Source organism: Charadrius vociferus, unplaced genomic scaffold, assembly GCF_000708025.1.
Source record: "Charadrius vociferus isolate BGI_N301 unplaced genomic scaffold, ASM70802v2 scaffold551, whole genome shotgun sequence".
Classification (NCBI taxonomy): domain Eukaryota; kingdom Metazoa; phylum Chordata; class Aves; order Charadriiformes; family Charadriidae; genus Charadrius; species Charadrius vociferus.
In genome coordinates this window covers 411,462-429,071 of record NW_009646611.1, presented here as the reverse complement: position 1 = coordinate 429,071, position 17,610 = coordinate 411,462, and the positions used below count along the sequence as shown (strand labels likewise).

General features: G+C 38.0%; 1 protein-coding gene across 1 annotated transcript in view; it reads right to left on the bottom strand.

Annotated features, from left to right (window-relative positions):
- Positions 1–15,294: 15,294 nt before the first annotated feature.
- Positions 15,295–17,610, bottom strand: part of MEOX2 (mesenchyme homeobox 2) — a 52,527-nt gene continuing 50,211 nt past the window's right edge. Inside the window, exon 3 of the mRNA XM_009887769.1 lies at positions 15,295–16,601. Coding sequence (XP_009886071.1) covers positions 16,377–16,601 — 225 coding nt within the window. The 3' untranslated portion in view covers positions 15,295–16,376. The remainder of the gene's footprint in view (positions 16,602–17,610) is intronic.

Sequence of the window (17,610 nt, the reverse complement as noted above, 5' to 3'; positions counted from 1 at the left end):
GGTGGGCAGCACTGCTCCCTCCCTCCTTACTTCCAAAAGGCTTCCTCCACCACTTACCTTGCCCTGGCATAGTGACTGACAGGATTCCTTCATGAGCTGATTTACCTCACAACTCACATAGCAAGAAATTAAGCCAGAAAAGAAACAGTTTTACATTTTTCTGCTGCTCTAGTGAGTTCATGAGAGGGCCCAGGGAGTGCAGGAGCTGGCGTTAATGCCCAAGAGAAAGAGGGCAGGACCACACAGCTACAAACCAGAGACGAGAAAACAAGGTGGAGACAGGACTTCTTCATTTCAGCAGCAGCAAGTTATTAGATCAACGGAACAGCTCATGGAGTCACTGCCTTCTGTGCATTTGCCAAAAATATGGCTTCAGCAGGCTATCATATGTCAGCATGCAACTACATCCAAAGAGTTGATGCTTTCTTTACATCAGCACTTCAGTAATGGCCTTTCTCAAAGTTATTCTTTTTTTTTTTTTGGAGGGCCATTCTCAAGCAGTGTGGAAGATTTTTCTTTTAGTTGCCTGTTCACATAACCATATATGTTATACACTGCATTATACGGATGGATTTTGGCTGGACAGGAAATCTCCCTGGCACTGCGTGTTCTAGCTGCCACACATGGATGGAAACATGGGGCATCTTCTGGAAGGAGAGGAAAATGCTGCTCTGCATAGGATCCACAAGGGACTGTCAGGAAGCCAGGAGGGGATAGTTCAAGAGGTGTAGCAGATGAAAGATGTAGCATGAGATGAGAAGGCTGGGGCCTGATCAGCAAGAGGACAACAGTGTCTCAGAGCTGCAGGAGGGAGGTTCTCCTGGAGACCAGAGGAGCTTTGCAGAGGCTGCTGCAACCCAGAAAAACAGACATTGAGGATCTGAAGGTCACTCCATTAGGCCACAGTGAGCAGCAAGGGAATTGGCATTCACGCTCTTTGTTTTTATTAGTCCTCAAATGGCAAAAATCTCAGGTTTTGGTATTTCAGAAGCTCCTTTGGTTTAGTCTCTATTCTAATAAAACAATGTTAGAGATAGAAAACCCTTTTGGTGTTGTTGCTACACTGACTGCAAGGAAGATGGGCAGGGAGGTTTATCCTGGAGCTCTGACTGATTTTTGGAGAGCCAATCACAAGCAGAAAGTCCTCTTACATGTTTGCATGTTAGCCTTCTTGAACAGTGTTGTAATGGCAAGAAGTTCCCAAGAGAGTCTGAGTACTGGTTTCAGCCCTCCCCCACTTCCAGCTGGATGTTGTGTACTCTCAGTGCTTTCCTTGTGCAAGCCCTGGTGGTCATTAGATGCTGTGCTGAGCCATTTTAACATGTTCCATCAGCAGAAAAAAAAAATAGTCCAACAGAACAAAACGCTAAAACCAGCCTGAGTTTTTCCTGTACTGAAGTCAAGACAGACATTTGCAACAGAAAGGCTGATCAGGACGATGCAGTAGTCTAGACTCTACCCTGCTGAGGAAAGCTCGGGAATTTCAGAACATCAAACTTATCTCGGTATCTCATGCCTAAGCTCTGTAGAAAGATTTGTCAATAAACAGGCATGCGGTCTGACTAAAGGATTGTTCATCCTCTGTCTGCCCGCCTCATTGCCTGGGCTGTTCAGCTGCCCATGGGTGGGCTCCTAGGCTGCCCCATCTATTGGGTGTCCAGCTACCAATCTGCTTAAGAGGTAAACTTTTAATTAGGTCAATTATTGGCACTCCCTGAAGTTGGCTTCTTGGGCTGCTTATATCTGCACAACCTGAAACAGCTCCAAGAAGCTGGTTTTAAGCCATAAGCAGCCCCACACCAGCTGACTCGCTCGTGCCCGGCTCTGATGCAGGCAACACAGCTGCCTAATAAGTCAGGGAGCAGTCATCAGGGTACTCAGGCAGGCTGAAGAATAAGGCAGCAGCTTTCTAAGGGTATTTTTGTATTATTTTTCCAGCATTTTCTGCTCTTGAAATACTTTAACCTTTTGTTCCTACAAAGGAAAAAGTGTGTTTTGTTTCTTTGATGGGAGAAGGGATGGGAGTTACTGGAAAAATAAATTCCATCTTCAAGGCAGGCCTATCAAGTAACTTTAGAAGAACAGCCTGCCCACCTGTTGCGAGTGTTTCCAAATTTTATTTGGCATGCTCTGCTCTGCAATTTCTTGCACTTTTATTTCTGAAAAATCTTATTTTAGTTTAATTTATTAGGAACACCAGGGTTCAAGTTGCTGCATGCTGTAACCTACATGGTATGTCAGCATTATATAGCTTACAACCTCAGATTCAGCATAGATATCTTATACATCAAGATCATTTGATTAGACATGTTATAACCTATTTAATAGGTCTTTGTACTATCTGACCAGATTATAACTGTTTATTTGTTATTACCAGAATAGTCTCTGTCATAGTTTTGAATTAGGAGCATATGAATATCAACACTAGGTAGATCCAAAATTATGAAACATCTCACAACATGAGCTATAGCACATGCTGACACTTTACTGCAGGTGCGTAGGCAGGAATCATTTGGGTCATTTCTGAGTGGAATCATAGGAAGTACCACCTTTCAAGCAAGACTAACCAAAACACTGACTTTTATTTTTTTAAAGCATAAAGAACAGTCCTAAAATTATAAAGTTTATGCATATTTATCTGAACTTCAACAGAAAGACAGTTGTCAGGAATTGACACTGAACATCTTTCAAGTTATATTCTAGTATGAGCAGATGTACTTGATAAAAATCACTGGATAATATTTTAAAGCTTGAGATCTTCAAGCATCATCTGGCCTTAAATCAACTATTTTTCTTTATCATGAGGAGCAAGGAAAAAATTCTTTCTCCTAGGAAAGTCACATAGTTTCTATTTCTTCTCAGCCTGAAAATGTCTAGTCCTTGAGGGAGAGATTATTTTCTCTGGATGACTCCCTTAAATGAACTACAGTGAGTCATAAACACTAAGTGCAATTAATGTGTTTTAACAAAATAACAAGAGTAAAATGCTTAGCTACCAAAGGTGGTAGAACACCTTTGGAAAAGTGGAAATCCCCTTTTCTTTTAATGAAAAAGTTACCTGGGCCTCTAGCAGGCAACAAGCCTCCTGTGCCAGTAAGGAGATGGACACTGCCACCCCACCACCCCCCACAGGGAGCCTACAGCCACTGTCCCCTGCCACTCCAGAGTCAGTGCTCACCTCTGGTCCAGTTGCCTCTGTGCTCCCCCTTAGCAGAGGTTTTTCCCCTTCCTCGCTTTTGAGCTGCTGCATCAATGCTGCAAATTTAGGTCTGAGGGCAAAGAAGGAGGCTCTCTCCTGCTGCCTCAAGTCACAAGATGCCAGCCTCCTCCACTGCTTGTCCACAAGTAACCTCTCGTTCTCCTTCCTTCGTTATATCCTGCAGCTGATGCTCATGTTGAGGCTCTGTGAAGACCCTATCCATCACCTGCTGGTCATTATTGAAGCTACATAGTCACACACTTCTTCCCATTGTTCCCTTACCCAGACCTTAAGTACCTCTGCCAAAGCACACCTTCCACTGTGAGACCACCCCAAGGAGAAAGCACCACGTGCTCCTCACAGCCCAAACCTGCATAAGGGCATCCTTTGTTGCTCTAGTACTTTTGATGCACTCCAGGTAATTTATCTGTCACATGGTGGGGACCAAACCTTACAATATCATATGATCCCATCCTACCTGGAGTCATTCCAGCATGCTCTTCACACCCCAGCTGACTCTTTAGTTGCCAAAATACCAGCTAGCTGAAGTCCTGCTGACCTAAATAGGTTCCCTCCTAATCAGCAATCAGATAAACACAAAAGTTGCCAGGCCCTTCTTAATCAACAGTATCCATTTCAGAAGGTAGCTAACTGAAGCTCTTAGCTCTAGAAGGCCCTGGAAGCTTTCAAAAACAACTAAAAGCTGAAATTTGGACTGAAGAAAAATTAAAACTAGAGCAAAAACTAATTAATAAATACACCAAAATCTGCAAATACTTGTTAGGGCGGAAACTGTTATGAAAAAAAAAAAAAAATTAAAGGAAACCGAACAAGTGAAAATTCATAGAAACTCCGAAGTGTCTGGAATATCTGATTTCTACAGCAGAAATCTAGTTAGAGGTCCAGGTACAAGGTAGCATATGATGAGGTAATTAAAGACTACTGTAATGCATAAGCACTAGAATTGTCTGCTAAGGATAAATGTTTTCAGTCTGAGTGGTTAAAGTTCATTTCATGCCCCACACTTTTTAATACAGTATAAAAACCAAGAATAACTCTAAAAGGTATTTGATAAAATAAATGATTGACCTGAGTATGATCAATCGAATTACAAGTAGTATATATGTCACATTTTACCATAGCAAAAGCTTTTTTTTGGTCCTCATATTAGATGATTAATATAAATGAAAAGATAAATGAAATTTCATTTATGCATACACATTACTTTGAGGGAAAAAAAAGACTATCCACTACAAAATTCACTTATGAAATGCCTATTTTTTCTTCCTTCATTCTAGTTCTAAAATTTAATTCTCCATATATTCATGTTTCTAATCTCTTTTTATGTTCAGGGAATGAAATAGGTTTCAAATTTGTATGTCATAAGTATGGAATGTATTCCCTGATATTTAGTTGTGGGGAATCCTTCCAGTGTTACAGAGTAACTTCTACAGCAGCTGTGAGCAAGATGTCTGTAAGGTTTTCTTTGCTGTGCTGTTTACCTGTTCTGAATCACTTACTGGTTTAATATCTGAGCCAAAGCCCAATCAGAATTTGTATGTGTAGTGTTTTGAGGGATGCTTAGGGGTTTGTGGTTTTTTTGTGGCAATTTTTCAAGATACTGGGAGACAAAATAGTGGAAAATTGGAAAAGGATTTGCAAGAGTCCAGATGCAACTATCAAGGTCAGTTCTGTCTACTTAGAGTAGGTTTGCAATGAATCAACTCCATAATTTTGACATGAATCATCTCTCTCGCTTTTAAAAGACTGATGAGCTACCTGGGGAATGCATGTTCATTCTTACCAGACTGCAAAATCTAGCACAATCTGAATAGTCAATCTGGAGAAAGCAATACAATTTATAAAATACATTATTTTGCACTTTTCACTTAAAAAACCAATTACATTGACCTCACAACTCTCTATATTTACTTGTAAATTGGTGAAGATTTTAGACCACGTTAGTCAGTAAAGCTGTTCTTGATATGATTGAGCCGCTTCTGTAACATTATTAGTCTTTTCTTTTGGGCCACAGAGAGGTATATCTTTGGACTTGGAACGCAGTGAGAGGAAGGGATGGGATGGGAAGTGGCGAAACCAAGAGTAAACACAGACTTTCCTCTACCAGCTCTTCAGAATTCAGAGAAGAAAGTTAAGAATAACTTCAGACTGTCTTTGAGAAGTGCCACTGAACAGGGGTGTACCTTTGGAGTCTGGGTGTTGTCAGAGGAAAAGGAAAAAAAAAAGGAAAGCTAAAAGAATTTGAAAAAAAAGCTAAAGGAATTTGAAACATGTCGATCTATGTCTCCAGTTTAGCTTTCAATATTTTTTTGCCTTTATGGTTTTTTGGCTTTTTTTACCTTTCAAACTGAGCAACCCCTGGCTTTTAGTCTAATGTAGTGAGCAAAGAAAATTGCAAATGAAAAGGCTTCTTAGAGAATTCATTTCCTTTTTTTCTGTGTTAGTTTTTTTCTTTGCTAGACATTAGATGTAATGATCACATACAGATCTGTGTTTGCTTTAGCATTACAATACTGTAGCTGACATTGGAATCTGCAGTGAGACGTTTGGTGTGTAATTCTGAACTACCAGGTATGCAAATAGTGTGGAAAGTGTTGATATCTGTCATATCCAGTCATTCTGCTCCAGTGAAGCACATTCCTACATAAACTTCCTCCACAGACGTCTTGTCTTACTGACATTATCATATTAAAAATGTCTTGAACCTTAGGCCAACTGGCATTTCAGAAGCTGAGAGTTTTCTTTTTATTTGCCCAAATGAGAAGGGGAATAATCTCTACATTATTTTTCTTGGCTATTTTGGGCAACTGAAATTCTCTGAATTATTCCATTACTCACATAAGTACTTAATCTTATTTTGTTTTTCTGAATCATACCTGTGCGGGATGCCTAAGCCACTGCAATAGTGTGAACACAAATAAAAATTTTATCAATTTCCTAATTCAAACAATTTTGAAATGTGAAAGTAGCATTTTAACTCAAAACATTTTTCAACTTTGCTTTGTAAATGTTTTCTTTGTTGATGATTTTTTTATGATCAGGCTCACTTTGCGACTTGATTTAGGCTGAAAACTAAATTCAAATATCAAGTTTTCCACAGAACAAGAATTAAATTTTCCAAAAAGTTCACAGATTGAGTACTCTATGATCATAGATATATCATAAATATAATAGATATAATCTATGAAGAGTTCTGATGTATCAGGTACATTAAATTCAGAGGAATAATCATTCATGATTAGGATGAAATCATAATGATTTCATCTCAGATGCATCACTCTCTTCACTTGATGTTGTATCTCACAAATATACAAAAAAAGATCTTAAATGCCATCAAAAATACGATATCCTTATTGCCTCAAGCATCACAGCATCACTTGTAAAATGAAATCTCGTGTTTTATGCCAGTTTAGGACGTGCTTGTACTTGAATTGGAGAAGAGCAGTGCAGGAACTGAGCTGATGATTTTTTTTCCATACGTTGTCATCCTTTCTTCACATTGGAGTGAAACAATGTCCAGGCATGATTTTACTGATGCCAGTCTGGGGAATTTGCCATTACTCAGTTGATATGTGAGACACATCTGCCAATTAATAGTTACTAAAAGTCACAAATTGTATTTTATGTAAGTAATAGCTACAATCATATTTGGCTTTCCCAATTCACTTTTAAAAAAAATAGATATCCACATATTTCCTTCCAGACAGGAGAAATTAAAAAATGGAGGACTGAAATCCAGCATTCCAATTAAAATCCAGTTTGTGTAATTGAAGTAATCAGAGCAGTGCTAAGTAGGCAAACTGCAGTTGCAGTTGGATACATCATTATTCACATGCACTTCTTCCGTTGACATTCTCTGAATTGTTATACAGCTGTGAAGTGTCACCTTAGAAAGAGCTGCGCAGCAGTGATAGGCAAAAATAGGGATAATAGGTGCTTATGGTTTGCATAAAGCTGCATATACTTTTCAGCACGATTCCTTAGATGCCAATTTAAATACCTGGATGATAATACAATCTTTTGCTGTCAAAATTTCTGAGAAGCCTATATCTGCCTTGGTCCTCAGAGCTTTATCAGACTCATCAAAGATGACTCCAAAAGGACTGTTCAGTGAAAAAGCCTTTTTTTTATACCGATGTGATTTTCTATTCTGAGGCAGTAGAAGGTGTTTGCAAATATCTTGCAAATGTGTTAGGAGACTATAGTCTCCTGCTAGAATTAAAATAAATCTCTGTATTTAAATATCAGTTGCTATATTCACCAAGTCATTCAAAAGGCCATTGCAGAATGGACTCAGGCACAAAGTTATGGCTTCATGCTCTTTAATCCATAATGTGAGCAGGTATGGAATGGATTTTAGCCATTAATACATTACAGCACAGGAACAATTTCAGTGCAGTTTTCAGCTTTGTTTTCCTTTCTTTCTAATGAAAATGGTTTATCTAAACCTCTATTCTGCAAATTTAATGAAGAACCCACTCTAATAAGTAAATACTGGGATTTTGTTAGGGATTCAACCCAGGCCAAGGAAGGATTTAAGTTTTTTTTTTTGTTTTGCTGTGTAATGAAATGTCAATGGTATATTTCAATAAATGTATTCATACGAAGTCTGGTTTTAATTTCATGAGATCCTAACTCCAGCTTCATCAGGCTTATCTTCGTGCCATTCCTGGATCTTTAATTCTTCTTTTGTTAGTCTCTTAAGAGTCCGCATAACTTTTAACAGGAATCTGGCTGAGCCAAAAAGGAAATCATCTCAATAATGCTGCATGCCAGTGCTTTGTGTACATCTCATTATCGCAATATGCTAAGTCAGTCAGAGGCTAAGCATGATATTGAAAACACAAGAGGAAGTCCTTATGAAAGTAAAACTGTTCTTCGTAGTAGAAGACTGGTAGTTCAAAATCATCCAGATGTCTTAGAGCTGATCAAAAATGTAACAGCACTCGATACTCAGTTTCTTCCAGGACTGCTCTTTATCTCAGTGTCATATCAATCTATTGTAAATATTTTGTCAAGGGTTCTGCATAAGGCTGAGGAGAAAGTTGGATTACTTTCATCACTGATAAAGCAAACAATGCAAAGTCTTACTGTCAAAAAGAGTAAATGTGCCTGTGCTTCCCTCATCCTCATTTTTTTAAACCACGAACAATGTCATTCATTCTGAATGCCAAGATTACAAAGAGTAAAAGGACTGTTTATTCAAAGGACCTTCTGAAAACGGGGAGGAAATAGGAAGCCCTGCATTTATACTGGTAATCCCTCACCTCCTAACAACACTCATCTGCTGGGGAGAGAGAAGTGTTGTAACATCTGGCTCAATGTGGTGAGTTTTCATCTTCTGTTGGGAGGGCTGATGTCATGTAAGGAACAGAGGAGCAGACTAACTCTTGTAAATGAGAGGCAGCAGCAGCGCTTATCCTGGGAGCTGGGGCTCGTGGATCAGTTGCATGGCTGCCTGTAGCCCCCATGTGTTGATTCTGGCCCATTAACCATCCTATTAATCTTCAAAAAGCCTTAAAGCATGAGTGTTCTGGAGAGTGAGTAAAAGTGAGAATTTGCAGGTGTCATTCACACAATACAGCCATCTTCCCCGCTCTTTTCAACAAACAGCTCTCTCAGTCTATAAAGAACAGAAGGAGATTCTTTCCACCACCTTTTACCCGTCTGAAATTTCTGAAAGCATCAGGATTTTGAACATTTTGCAAGATGGCAGCCCAAGCGTAAAGGAAGAGAAAAGGCAGCTTATAAGAATCAGAAGGATATTTGTTTTGGAAAACTCATACACTTCATGCAACCCACATCCTTTAACTTTCAGTTTTTGAGTGTCACCACAATATATACTGCTGCATGAGTCATCTCAGTCCTGTATCAACCAACATTTCAATTCTCTGCAATATTCTGTTCTATTCTTTTGGGAAAGAACGGCATACAAGAACAGGGCAATTTTAGGCAATTCGAAGGTTATACCATGCTTGACACCTGACTTCACTTTAGTAACACCTGCCTGAAGAATAATTAGCAGGCCACTTTTAAAGAAAGACCTTCCATACACCACAGATGGCATTTTTCATACCAGACAGGCAACGATGTATGTTGGAAGTGAGCCAAACTGTCTGCAAAAACTGTGAGAAATTCAAGACAGACATCTGAGTGGAAGGAAAGTTTTACCTTCCTCGACACCCCTACCCCCCCGCCACCATTCGCGAACATCTGTTCAAACCTACCTCTATATATAATGCGCTTTATTTTTCTTATCTACTAATGCCACAAATTACAGGAGAAGGAAAGCAGCGTAGCAAGTTTCTTTTATATTGGTTATGAAACCTACAATTTAATAACATAATGTGATGATTTGCCAGCTATAGAAATACCATATCATAATACTCTTGTTAGAACCAAGAACAAAATTTTCTTAACTGGCTGGTAATATGGGGTCCTCAACTCACATTTCCATAAAGTGGTCCTAATTTTCACTGTGTACTCAAAACTTTGTTGAAATCAGGATACCGTGTGTCATAGCGGAGGCACAAAGTCAACAGTCACTTTGGAAATTATTGGCTAATGTCTTAATCCTGGACTGTTCACTGATTTGTATGAACTTTTGTGTGTACTTTGGGCTAAATCCAAATCCCTGTGAAATCAATCGTAATCTTTCCGTTGCCATCTATAGGCTTTAGATGAGGTCCTTTGCTTCCTTAGAAGAATCTTTACTTCTTTCTTGCAAAAATATTCTATATAAAAGGAGTCCCGAGAACTCTTCATAATGTCATCAGAATCAAATGTCTTACACAAATATGCTAAAATTAGAAAAGTAACAGCTCTATGTTGTACTTAGTATCACTTATGAAAAAAAAAAAAAGTGCATTTTATTTCCACAGTTCCAATGAATGGGTATATACGTGAGAATTATAGAAATACATCTACAAAATTATTTACAATGTGTTGTAATTCCAAACTAAGGGCTTTTTTTTCTCCCCTGGTAGTTTTTATTCTCTTAAATGCATTTCTGTGGTGATTGCATAAAATTTTTCTAAGGGCACTTTGCAAGATAAATTTTTAATTTGGGAAAATGCCCATTTCTGTATTTTCTCAGCTGTGCATGTGACTTTCTTGGCAAATAATGGTAAGCATTCAGAATAGGCATATTTCTAAAAACCCTGCAGTCCATAAGCAAACATAAGTAACATATACAGTGTCTGTGTATTCATGGTGACACTAAGGATGAGAATGTGTCCCTAAATACTAAAACACTTTTATAGATATTTGCCATGTTCATTGCTTATATGGTTTTGGAGCACACTTTTATAACACAAACCCCATGATATTATCATGTGTTTATAAGACAAGAAATTTCCTACAGAAATCAATTATTGTGCTGTTTACGTAAAGGATGAGTAAATCTGAAACTTGTTGGTCACTAATGTAAAATAATATTTTACAAAGTTCCTCTAATGGATGCTGAATTTTCAAAATTTACAAATAAAATCCAAACGTTAGCAGAAAAGTACTTATGGCCAAATTTTATCTCTCTCTTGAGAGAGAGAAGTGTATCTGTGGACTAGTAATGTTATTTTGTCAGACATTAGAACTGAATATTTAAATTCGAGTATATAATCATAATAAACATAATAGGTAAAAATTTCCAAAATAATCACATCGGTGCACAAAATATGAAACCATTAATGGAAAGAGCAGGGGTGAAGTGAAATGCTTTATTCTACTCAATTAGTCCTCGGACCAGAACTAATGCCATTTTAATTATTATTTAATGTCCTGGATCACATTCTTATACCTTATCTCAAATGTATCTCACTTGTGCTTTGAAGAGCCACATATTTACTCTCTTTTTTTTTTTTTTTTTTTTTAATTCTGTTAGAGGAAGGACTCAGGATCCCACAGGTTGGAAGAGGTTGTCACAGAAAGCATTTAAAGGCCAAATAAGCTTAAAAAAGAACAGCACTAAGTCCTCACAGCACATCTAGTAGGGCACTGAACCTAATCCCAAAGAACTTCCTGGGCCGATGATACAGGATGGCCAGTACAAATTACTTGAGTCCCTTGTTGTTTATCCATTAAAAAGGCTATTTCAAAACTTGCTTTTCTTTAAAAAATCTTTGGAGTCTGTCTACAGAAAAGCACTGCAAAAAAGGGAGCTATGATTATTTCCTTCTACAACTGCTATTTAACAAGCTCTTAATTTACAACACTTTTTAGTGTCTTCTGTCTTTGTTGATACGTACCAAGTCTACTGCCCAGGTGATTGTTTTCAACTGAATGAAAGTAAAATTTCATCAAATTTCCACAGAGAAGAGTCATGACAGTTCAGATGCCAAAGGACAACGGCTAACAGATCTGGATGCATGACTTGGGCAGAAATAATAAATGGCTGAGAAACTTCTAATACATTTGCAGTTTTTACAGATGACTGTGATAACCTCTTATTATGCCATATGGAGCATAACACTATGACTAACAGCCAGGGGCCTTAAATTACACTGAAATTGATTCTTACACTCCAGCTTTCAGCTGTAAATGATGTCAAAAGACTACAGGCTTAAGATGAAAATGAATAGAAATATAGAAAAGCACATGAGCTCTAGTAAATCCTTATTAATCTGAGGTAATAATGTGCATCATCACTGAAGCCCTATGCCAGTTATTGCCAGCTATCGGCTACATTGCCTTTTTTAAACAAATATAGACATCAGGTTTTGTACAGAATTCTCCCTTTCAATCCACACATATTACATAACGATATCAAATTACAGTACATAACTGGTTAAACATTACTCCCTAAAATTTCTTGAATCTTGTAGCCGATCTTAAATACTGCATGTACTCTATTAAACACAAGCTCACCCAAGAGATATAAATTGACTGAAGCCAGGAAATTCTAAACGAAGGCTCAAGCTGACATTTTGTCCCTAACTTATATAACTATGTTTCCTCATAGCTACTAAGGGCGCACATCCTAATGGCGTTTCTTTCTTTATTTGTACAAATAATATTATTGCAGCAGTCAGAGCCTTCATTTAAGAAAGCAGGACACATAAACTACCTTGAAACTTGGCCTGTGATGAAAAGACATAAGTATAGAGTCCCTCCTTCTTGTGCTCCTTTTTTGACTATTTTTTGATCCGATGAAAAGAAAAGAAACCGAATAAAAGATAAGTGCTTAATGAAATTCCTAAGCTACCTCCAATTTGTGATTTAATAAGTTCAGCCAACTTGCAATGGTGTTATTTTAAACACACCTCTTGAACTGCTATTGTCAAAATAAATCTGAAAACAATGAAGCCATAAGAAACAAAAACGCAAAATAAAAATTCAACAGCCATAAGGGCAGAGAAAGATACCCTGCAAATAATATATAGCCTTCTACTCCAGAGGCAGAAAAAAAAGAATTCGGATCATCCATCATATTGAAAATGGAACTGGTAAGCATCACCGCCTTTTTACAATCAATTATATTTTCTGTGTATGTTTCCTAAGAGTACACATTTCTATGTCTAGCTCAGCAATATACTAACAACAGAGCATCAAAGAGAGGTGGACTCTGGGCAGATACAATATCAAAATTACTGTAACTCAAAAAATACACCATTAGTCCTCAGAGGCAGGATTCATTGGCAGTAAGATATAAAAGTGATTAGCCACTATTTAATATCAGGAACTAATAGAGATAAATAAACCAAACTAGGTTTCACCGCATTTCATTCTACCACCAAGTGCCTGCACAACTTTGGGCAAAACACAATTCTAGGGCTTGATTTTGTCCATCTCTTAAATGGTATACTCTTAGCCATACTGTATGGCCAGATTGATAAAAGAACCCTCTTAGTTTGCAGACAGATATAAGCCAATGAAGATACAACAAAACTTCAAGTTATAGTTCAAAAGCCTTTAGCTATAGCTGTTTTCAGCAGCAAAATTATACTAAAACTTTGACACAAAGTCATAAGATGTTACAGAAGGTGATTGATCCCAGGGTCTTCCATAAGACACTTTTTGAGTAATTGGGTTATTCAGAACAAGATGAGACAGCATCTGCATTGATGAGTCCTGAGCAGATCCGCTAACCCACAAACTGGAGTTAAAGCACAGGGTGTTCATTGCTGCTCTGTGTGACTTGAATATGAGCTAGCTGAAATCTGGAAGAAGCATGGCTGTATTTCTGTGGGGCTGTGCTTGTAAGTAAATTCCTTCAAGATTGTGGTAGGAAGCTCACTGTGCTTAGACTTCATAGCTTTAACCTCTACCAGTGTGGGATCTCTGCACCATATTGCACTTACCAATAGTGTACCCACAAAACAGTTGTTTAAAGCCACCAGAGGTCTTTAAGTAATCTGAGAGGTTACGACATAGAGTTAGCACCTTACAGCCTAATTCAAAGTCTGAGCTGCTTTTAAAGAACGTGAGATGATCAATTTTGTTAGACTTTTTTTTTTTTTTCCTGGAATATAAAGTTACATAATTTGGTCCTTTGCTTGCAGGTTCATTCAATTATCTGAACAAAAATTCTCCTAGCACTGTAAATCCATTTGCCAATGTTTCTCTCTCTTCAACCTGTGCTTTAAGTCTCAACAGATTCAGTTAAAACTAAGAAAATGGAAAAAGGCTATCTTTCTCAACAGGAAAAAATTCTTCCTGGTAATGAGATTATTATGGCTCACAGATTGCAATCATCACACATATTGGCTGCTCCCCCACTGCAAGTATCCCAGTCAAATCACAGTGCTGCTAACAGAATAATACACCTCTCAAAATGTCTTGGGCTAGGAACATATTGCTGGTGCATTTCAGGTAATGTAAATAAAGCACTTCCATTTGTTCTGCAAAATGTCAGCTCAAACTTGGCTGATCCCTTTTCAAGTTCAGTCTTAAACTTTGTATGAAAGACAGCAACAAACAATTCTACAAAACTGAAAGGTATTTTTAGAAAACAGAGTATTTGAAAGACTAGAACCTTCTCTCCCCTCTTTACTAGCAAAAAAAAAAGTCACATTATACTTGAATCTCTGCTGTTAAAAGGTGTTATTTGAAAATTGAAGGTGCTTTTTTTCAACTTTTGATTCTGATTTTTCATTTTGAAAGTTAGCTATATTTCATTTAGGAGGGAGAAAACACAGCCAAGAATAAAAAGTTTTAGTCTGAATCACTGGGCTTTTTTTCCTGTTTTGATAAACACCACCACCACCCAAAAAAACTTTCCCATCCAGCCACGAAATCAAAAATATCAAGTATTCACAAGTAGTTGGCTTTACTTGTCTATCCTACTCCCATTCTCAGCAATTTTGTATGACAAAGGCATTTGAAAAAGAACTAAGAAACAAACGCAAAAACCCTTAACTGCTGGAATCAATAAAATGCTCTGAAGTCTTTAAGGAAATGAACTACCCATTGCTTGGATATTTTAAACTAAAATGATCGGGACAACAATTAACGTGCAAGAAAGATCAAAACTACAATGGAAAGGATTTGGAAAACAGACACAGAGTTCTTGATCGCATTTAACTTTTATGAAGCCCTACTGCTCCACACAGCAGAGCTGCAGGGAATGCTCACAAGCATTTACCAGGATACGCACATTTCTTGCTCGCTCTTTCTTTCCCTCAGGTCCTGTCACACAACCCAGTCCAATTCATCTCCAAAGTTTTTGGAGATCTTTTCTTTTTTTTCTCCTGAACAGCTTATTGAACAAAGGCGTAATGTAAGTATGCATCCCTTCCTGATATTTATTCCCTTTCATCCATTTCAACAAGGTCCAACAAAATAACCCTTTATATTTGCTGTAAATCTGGAAAAATGGTTGAACAGGCTCTTGTTGTTTTTGGCCGAAGACATCATTAGCTGCTAGATGCCTTTTTCCTGCTAAAGGAAAGAGTTTCCCAAATGGATAAAGGTAGAAGGTTTATCCAAGATTAAAAGCCTAAATTTGAAAACATAGCTTTGTGTTGTTCACAGACAGACTAAGTTCCGAAAGACCTGAAAAAGGCAGAGCTGCTTAGGACTTTTACAGAAAACACTTTAAGTTTCCTATGAAAACACTGTAGAGAGACCAGAATTATTTAAAAAGGATTATTTATTAAACATATTTCTTTACAAAGTACAATCAATGGTTTGCATTAAATTTTGGGTTTGGTATTTGCCTGTATGTACAAAAAAAGCTTATAACAGAAAATGTGTCTTGATTTTATACACGGGACACAATACTGAGTTACCTTCATATTGTGATTTCTACCAACATAAGCAGTTGATAATAACTTTCAGTTTATCTGCTGTTTTTTTTTAAACTGAAGATGAAGCAACAACATTTCTGCAGAGTGTCAGTATTTATCAATGTACTCAATTATGACAAAGTAGAAATGAATAATCCTTTGGGAAGTTTCCACCGAGCATGAGTGGAACATGACATTTTTTGGCAGGTTACTGGACTATCCTTATGATCCTAAAAATTATTCTTTTGCAGTTATAAGATAAGAAGAATTGAGGAGCTAGGTAAGTTTAATAATACCCTATTAGCAGCAGTTGATAGTAAATGCAACATAAGGTTTGTTTTGTCTGTCATACAAGGACGTGTCCTAGCAGACACTATTGTATTGTTCTCTACTTGAACAAAAGTATCTGCATGTATTGTATGTCTTTGGAAAAACAAAACAAAAATAAAGAGACAAAAAGCCATTTATTGTCATGAGTGACTATTGCCATCAGCTAATATGAATGCATTGCTAAAATTAGTGAAGACAGGAAAATGCTGTAAGGTAAATATATACAGAGTTAAAATACATTTCTTATCCACTAGATAGTGATTTTGTGGCACTGTGGTTTTCAGAATATAACATCTGTTGAGAGCAATGTAATTTTCAGTGCAAGCTAAAGCAAAAATACCTGCCCGCTGTCATAAACATGACAAACAAATCTGGAATGTTCAAAGTAAGTTCGTCTTCCACTTCTCCACTCTTGAGGCACTTTAAGACATGGCACTTACTGTAAACCATCTAAAAATCGAGAAAAGCAGACACAATAAGCCTGAATTTTCCGTAACAACTTTAAAAATCACTGCCAGAGTCACTTGCATAAGTAAACGATGCCTGTGTAAGGCTTGCCAGCAAAGCATCTTTCCTGAGAACGGAGCCGGGACACTCTCTGTGTATCATAAGTGTGCGTGCTCAGAGCTGTGATCGCTGTCGTGGCTGTCGTCGTTCGCTAGTGAGTCCCCCGTGTGCTGGAGAGCAGCTGCGCCGATGCCAGAGAGCTCGGAGGGGAGCAGCGTGCCCTTTTTCACATTCACCAGTTCCTTCTCCCTGGCTGCTGCCCCTTGCTGGCCCCCTTTTACCCGCTTCCACTTCATTCGTCTGTTCTGGAACCAAACTTTTACCTTTGTGGAAGAAAGACAAAACGAGAAAATAAAGATGGGGTCATTGAAGGTAATAATGATCTTTCTAGCTGTAGCATAGCACTTGAGTTTTTTCTTTTTTTTAACGTGCAACACACTGCCTTTCTGTCTGTATGGTAAAAAACTTAGTGAGCCTTCCCTGAGGAGCGGGCAATCCAGTTTTGGATGGGATGTGAGCCCTGAGGATGTGAGGATAATGACTGTAAAGGAGGGCAGGGGGTTACCGCACAAAGGCAGCAGGGCTATGCGCAGCAGTTAGCGCCACAGGAAGAGCTCAGAGCCCTTTAGAAAACGTTAAAAAGTTCACATACTCTTAAAAAATGTATTCACGCCATTTCACGGGCAGAGAAATGAAGGCAAAATGGTACCCATCGAGGGACCACGCAGAAGAACCTACCTCTTGTGTAACAGAGAGCCCAGTCTGCTGGCAGGGACACATACGGCTGCCCTTCGTGCTTATAGTGCTATTAATTACCCTTCGAAGGACGGTGGTTACTTTGGAAATGAACTTGCACTGAAATGCTTGCATTGCTTTCTGTCTGTTTGTTTCTGTAAACTGGTGGTAAGTTTCAGGTGGAGCACTTTAACAGCTTTTTTTTTTTTTTTTGACTTGCTGAAGTATCTGAAAGAGCGTTTTTTACTGTCAAAACTTACAACTTCCCTGCCTATTTCACAAAGGTATTTGAATGATTGTAGTTGACTGATCCTCGACTCTACTACATTTAGCCACAGATGCCAGTCAAATTTTTCAGACAAATAAATACCCCAAAGCCAGAGGGCAAGACATTTATAAATTTGAGTCAAAATCAGCAAATAATTTCAGATGAGAATGGAAAAGAAATTCATAGCATGAAAGACTAAAAATGTATCTGTATTTAAGTCACATTAAACCCCAAGATTTCACTCCAGATGAAACTCATTTCCCCTCCTCCCCTTCTCTGTTTAGAAATATAGGGGGGGGGGGGGGGAGAAAACCAAAATTTTTTGCACA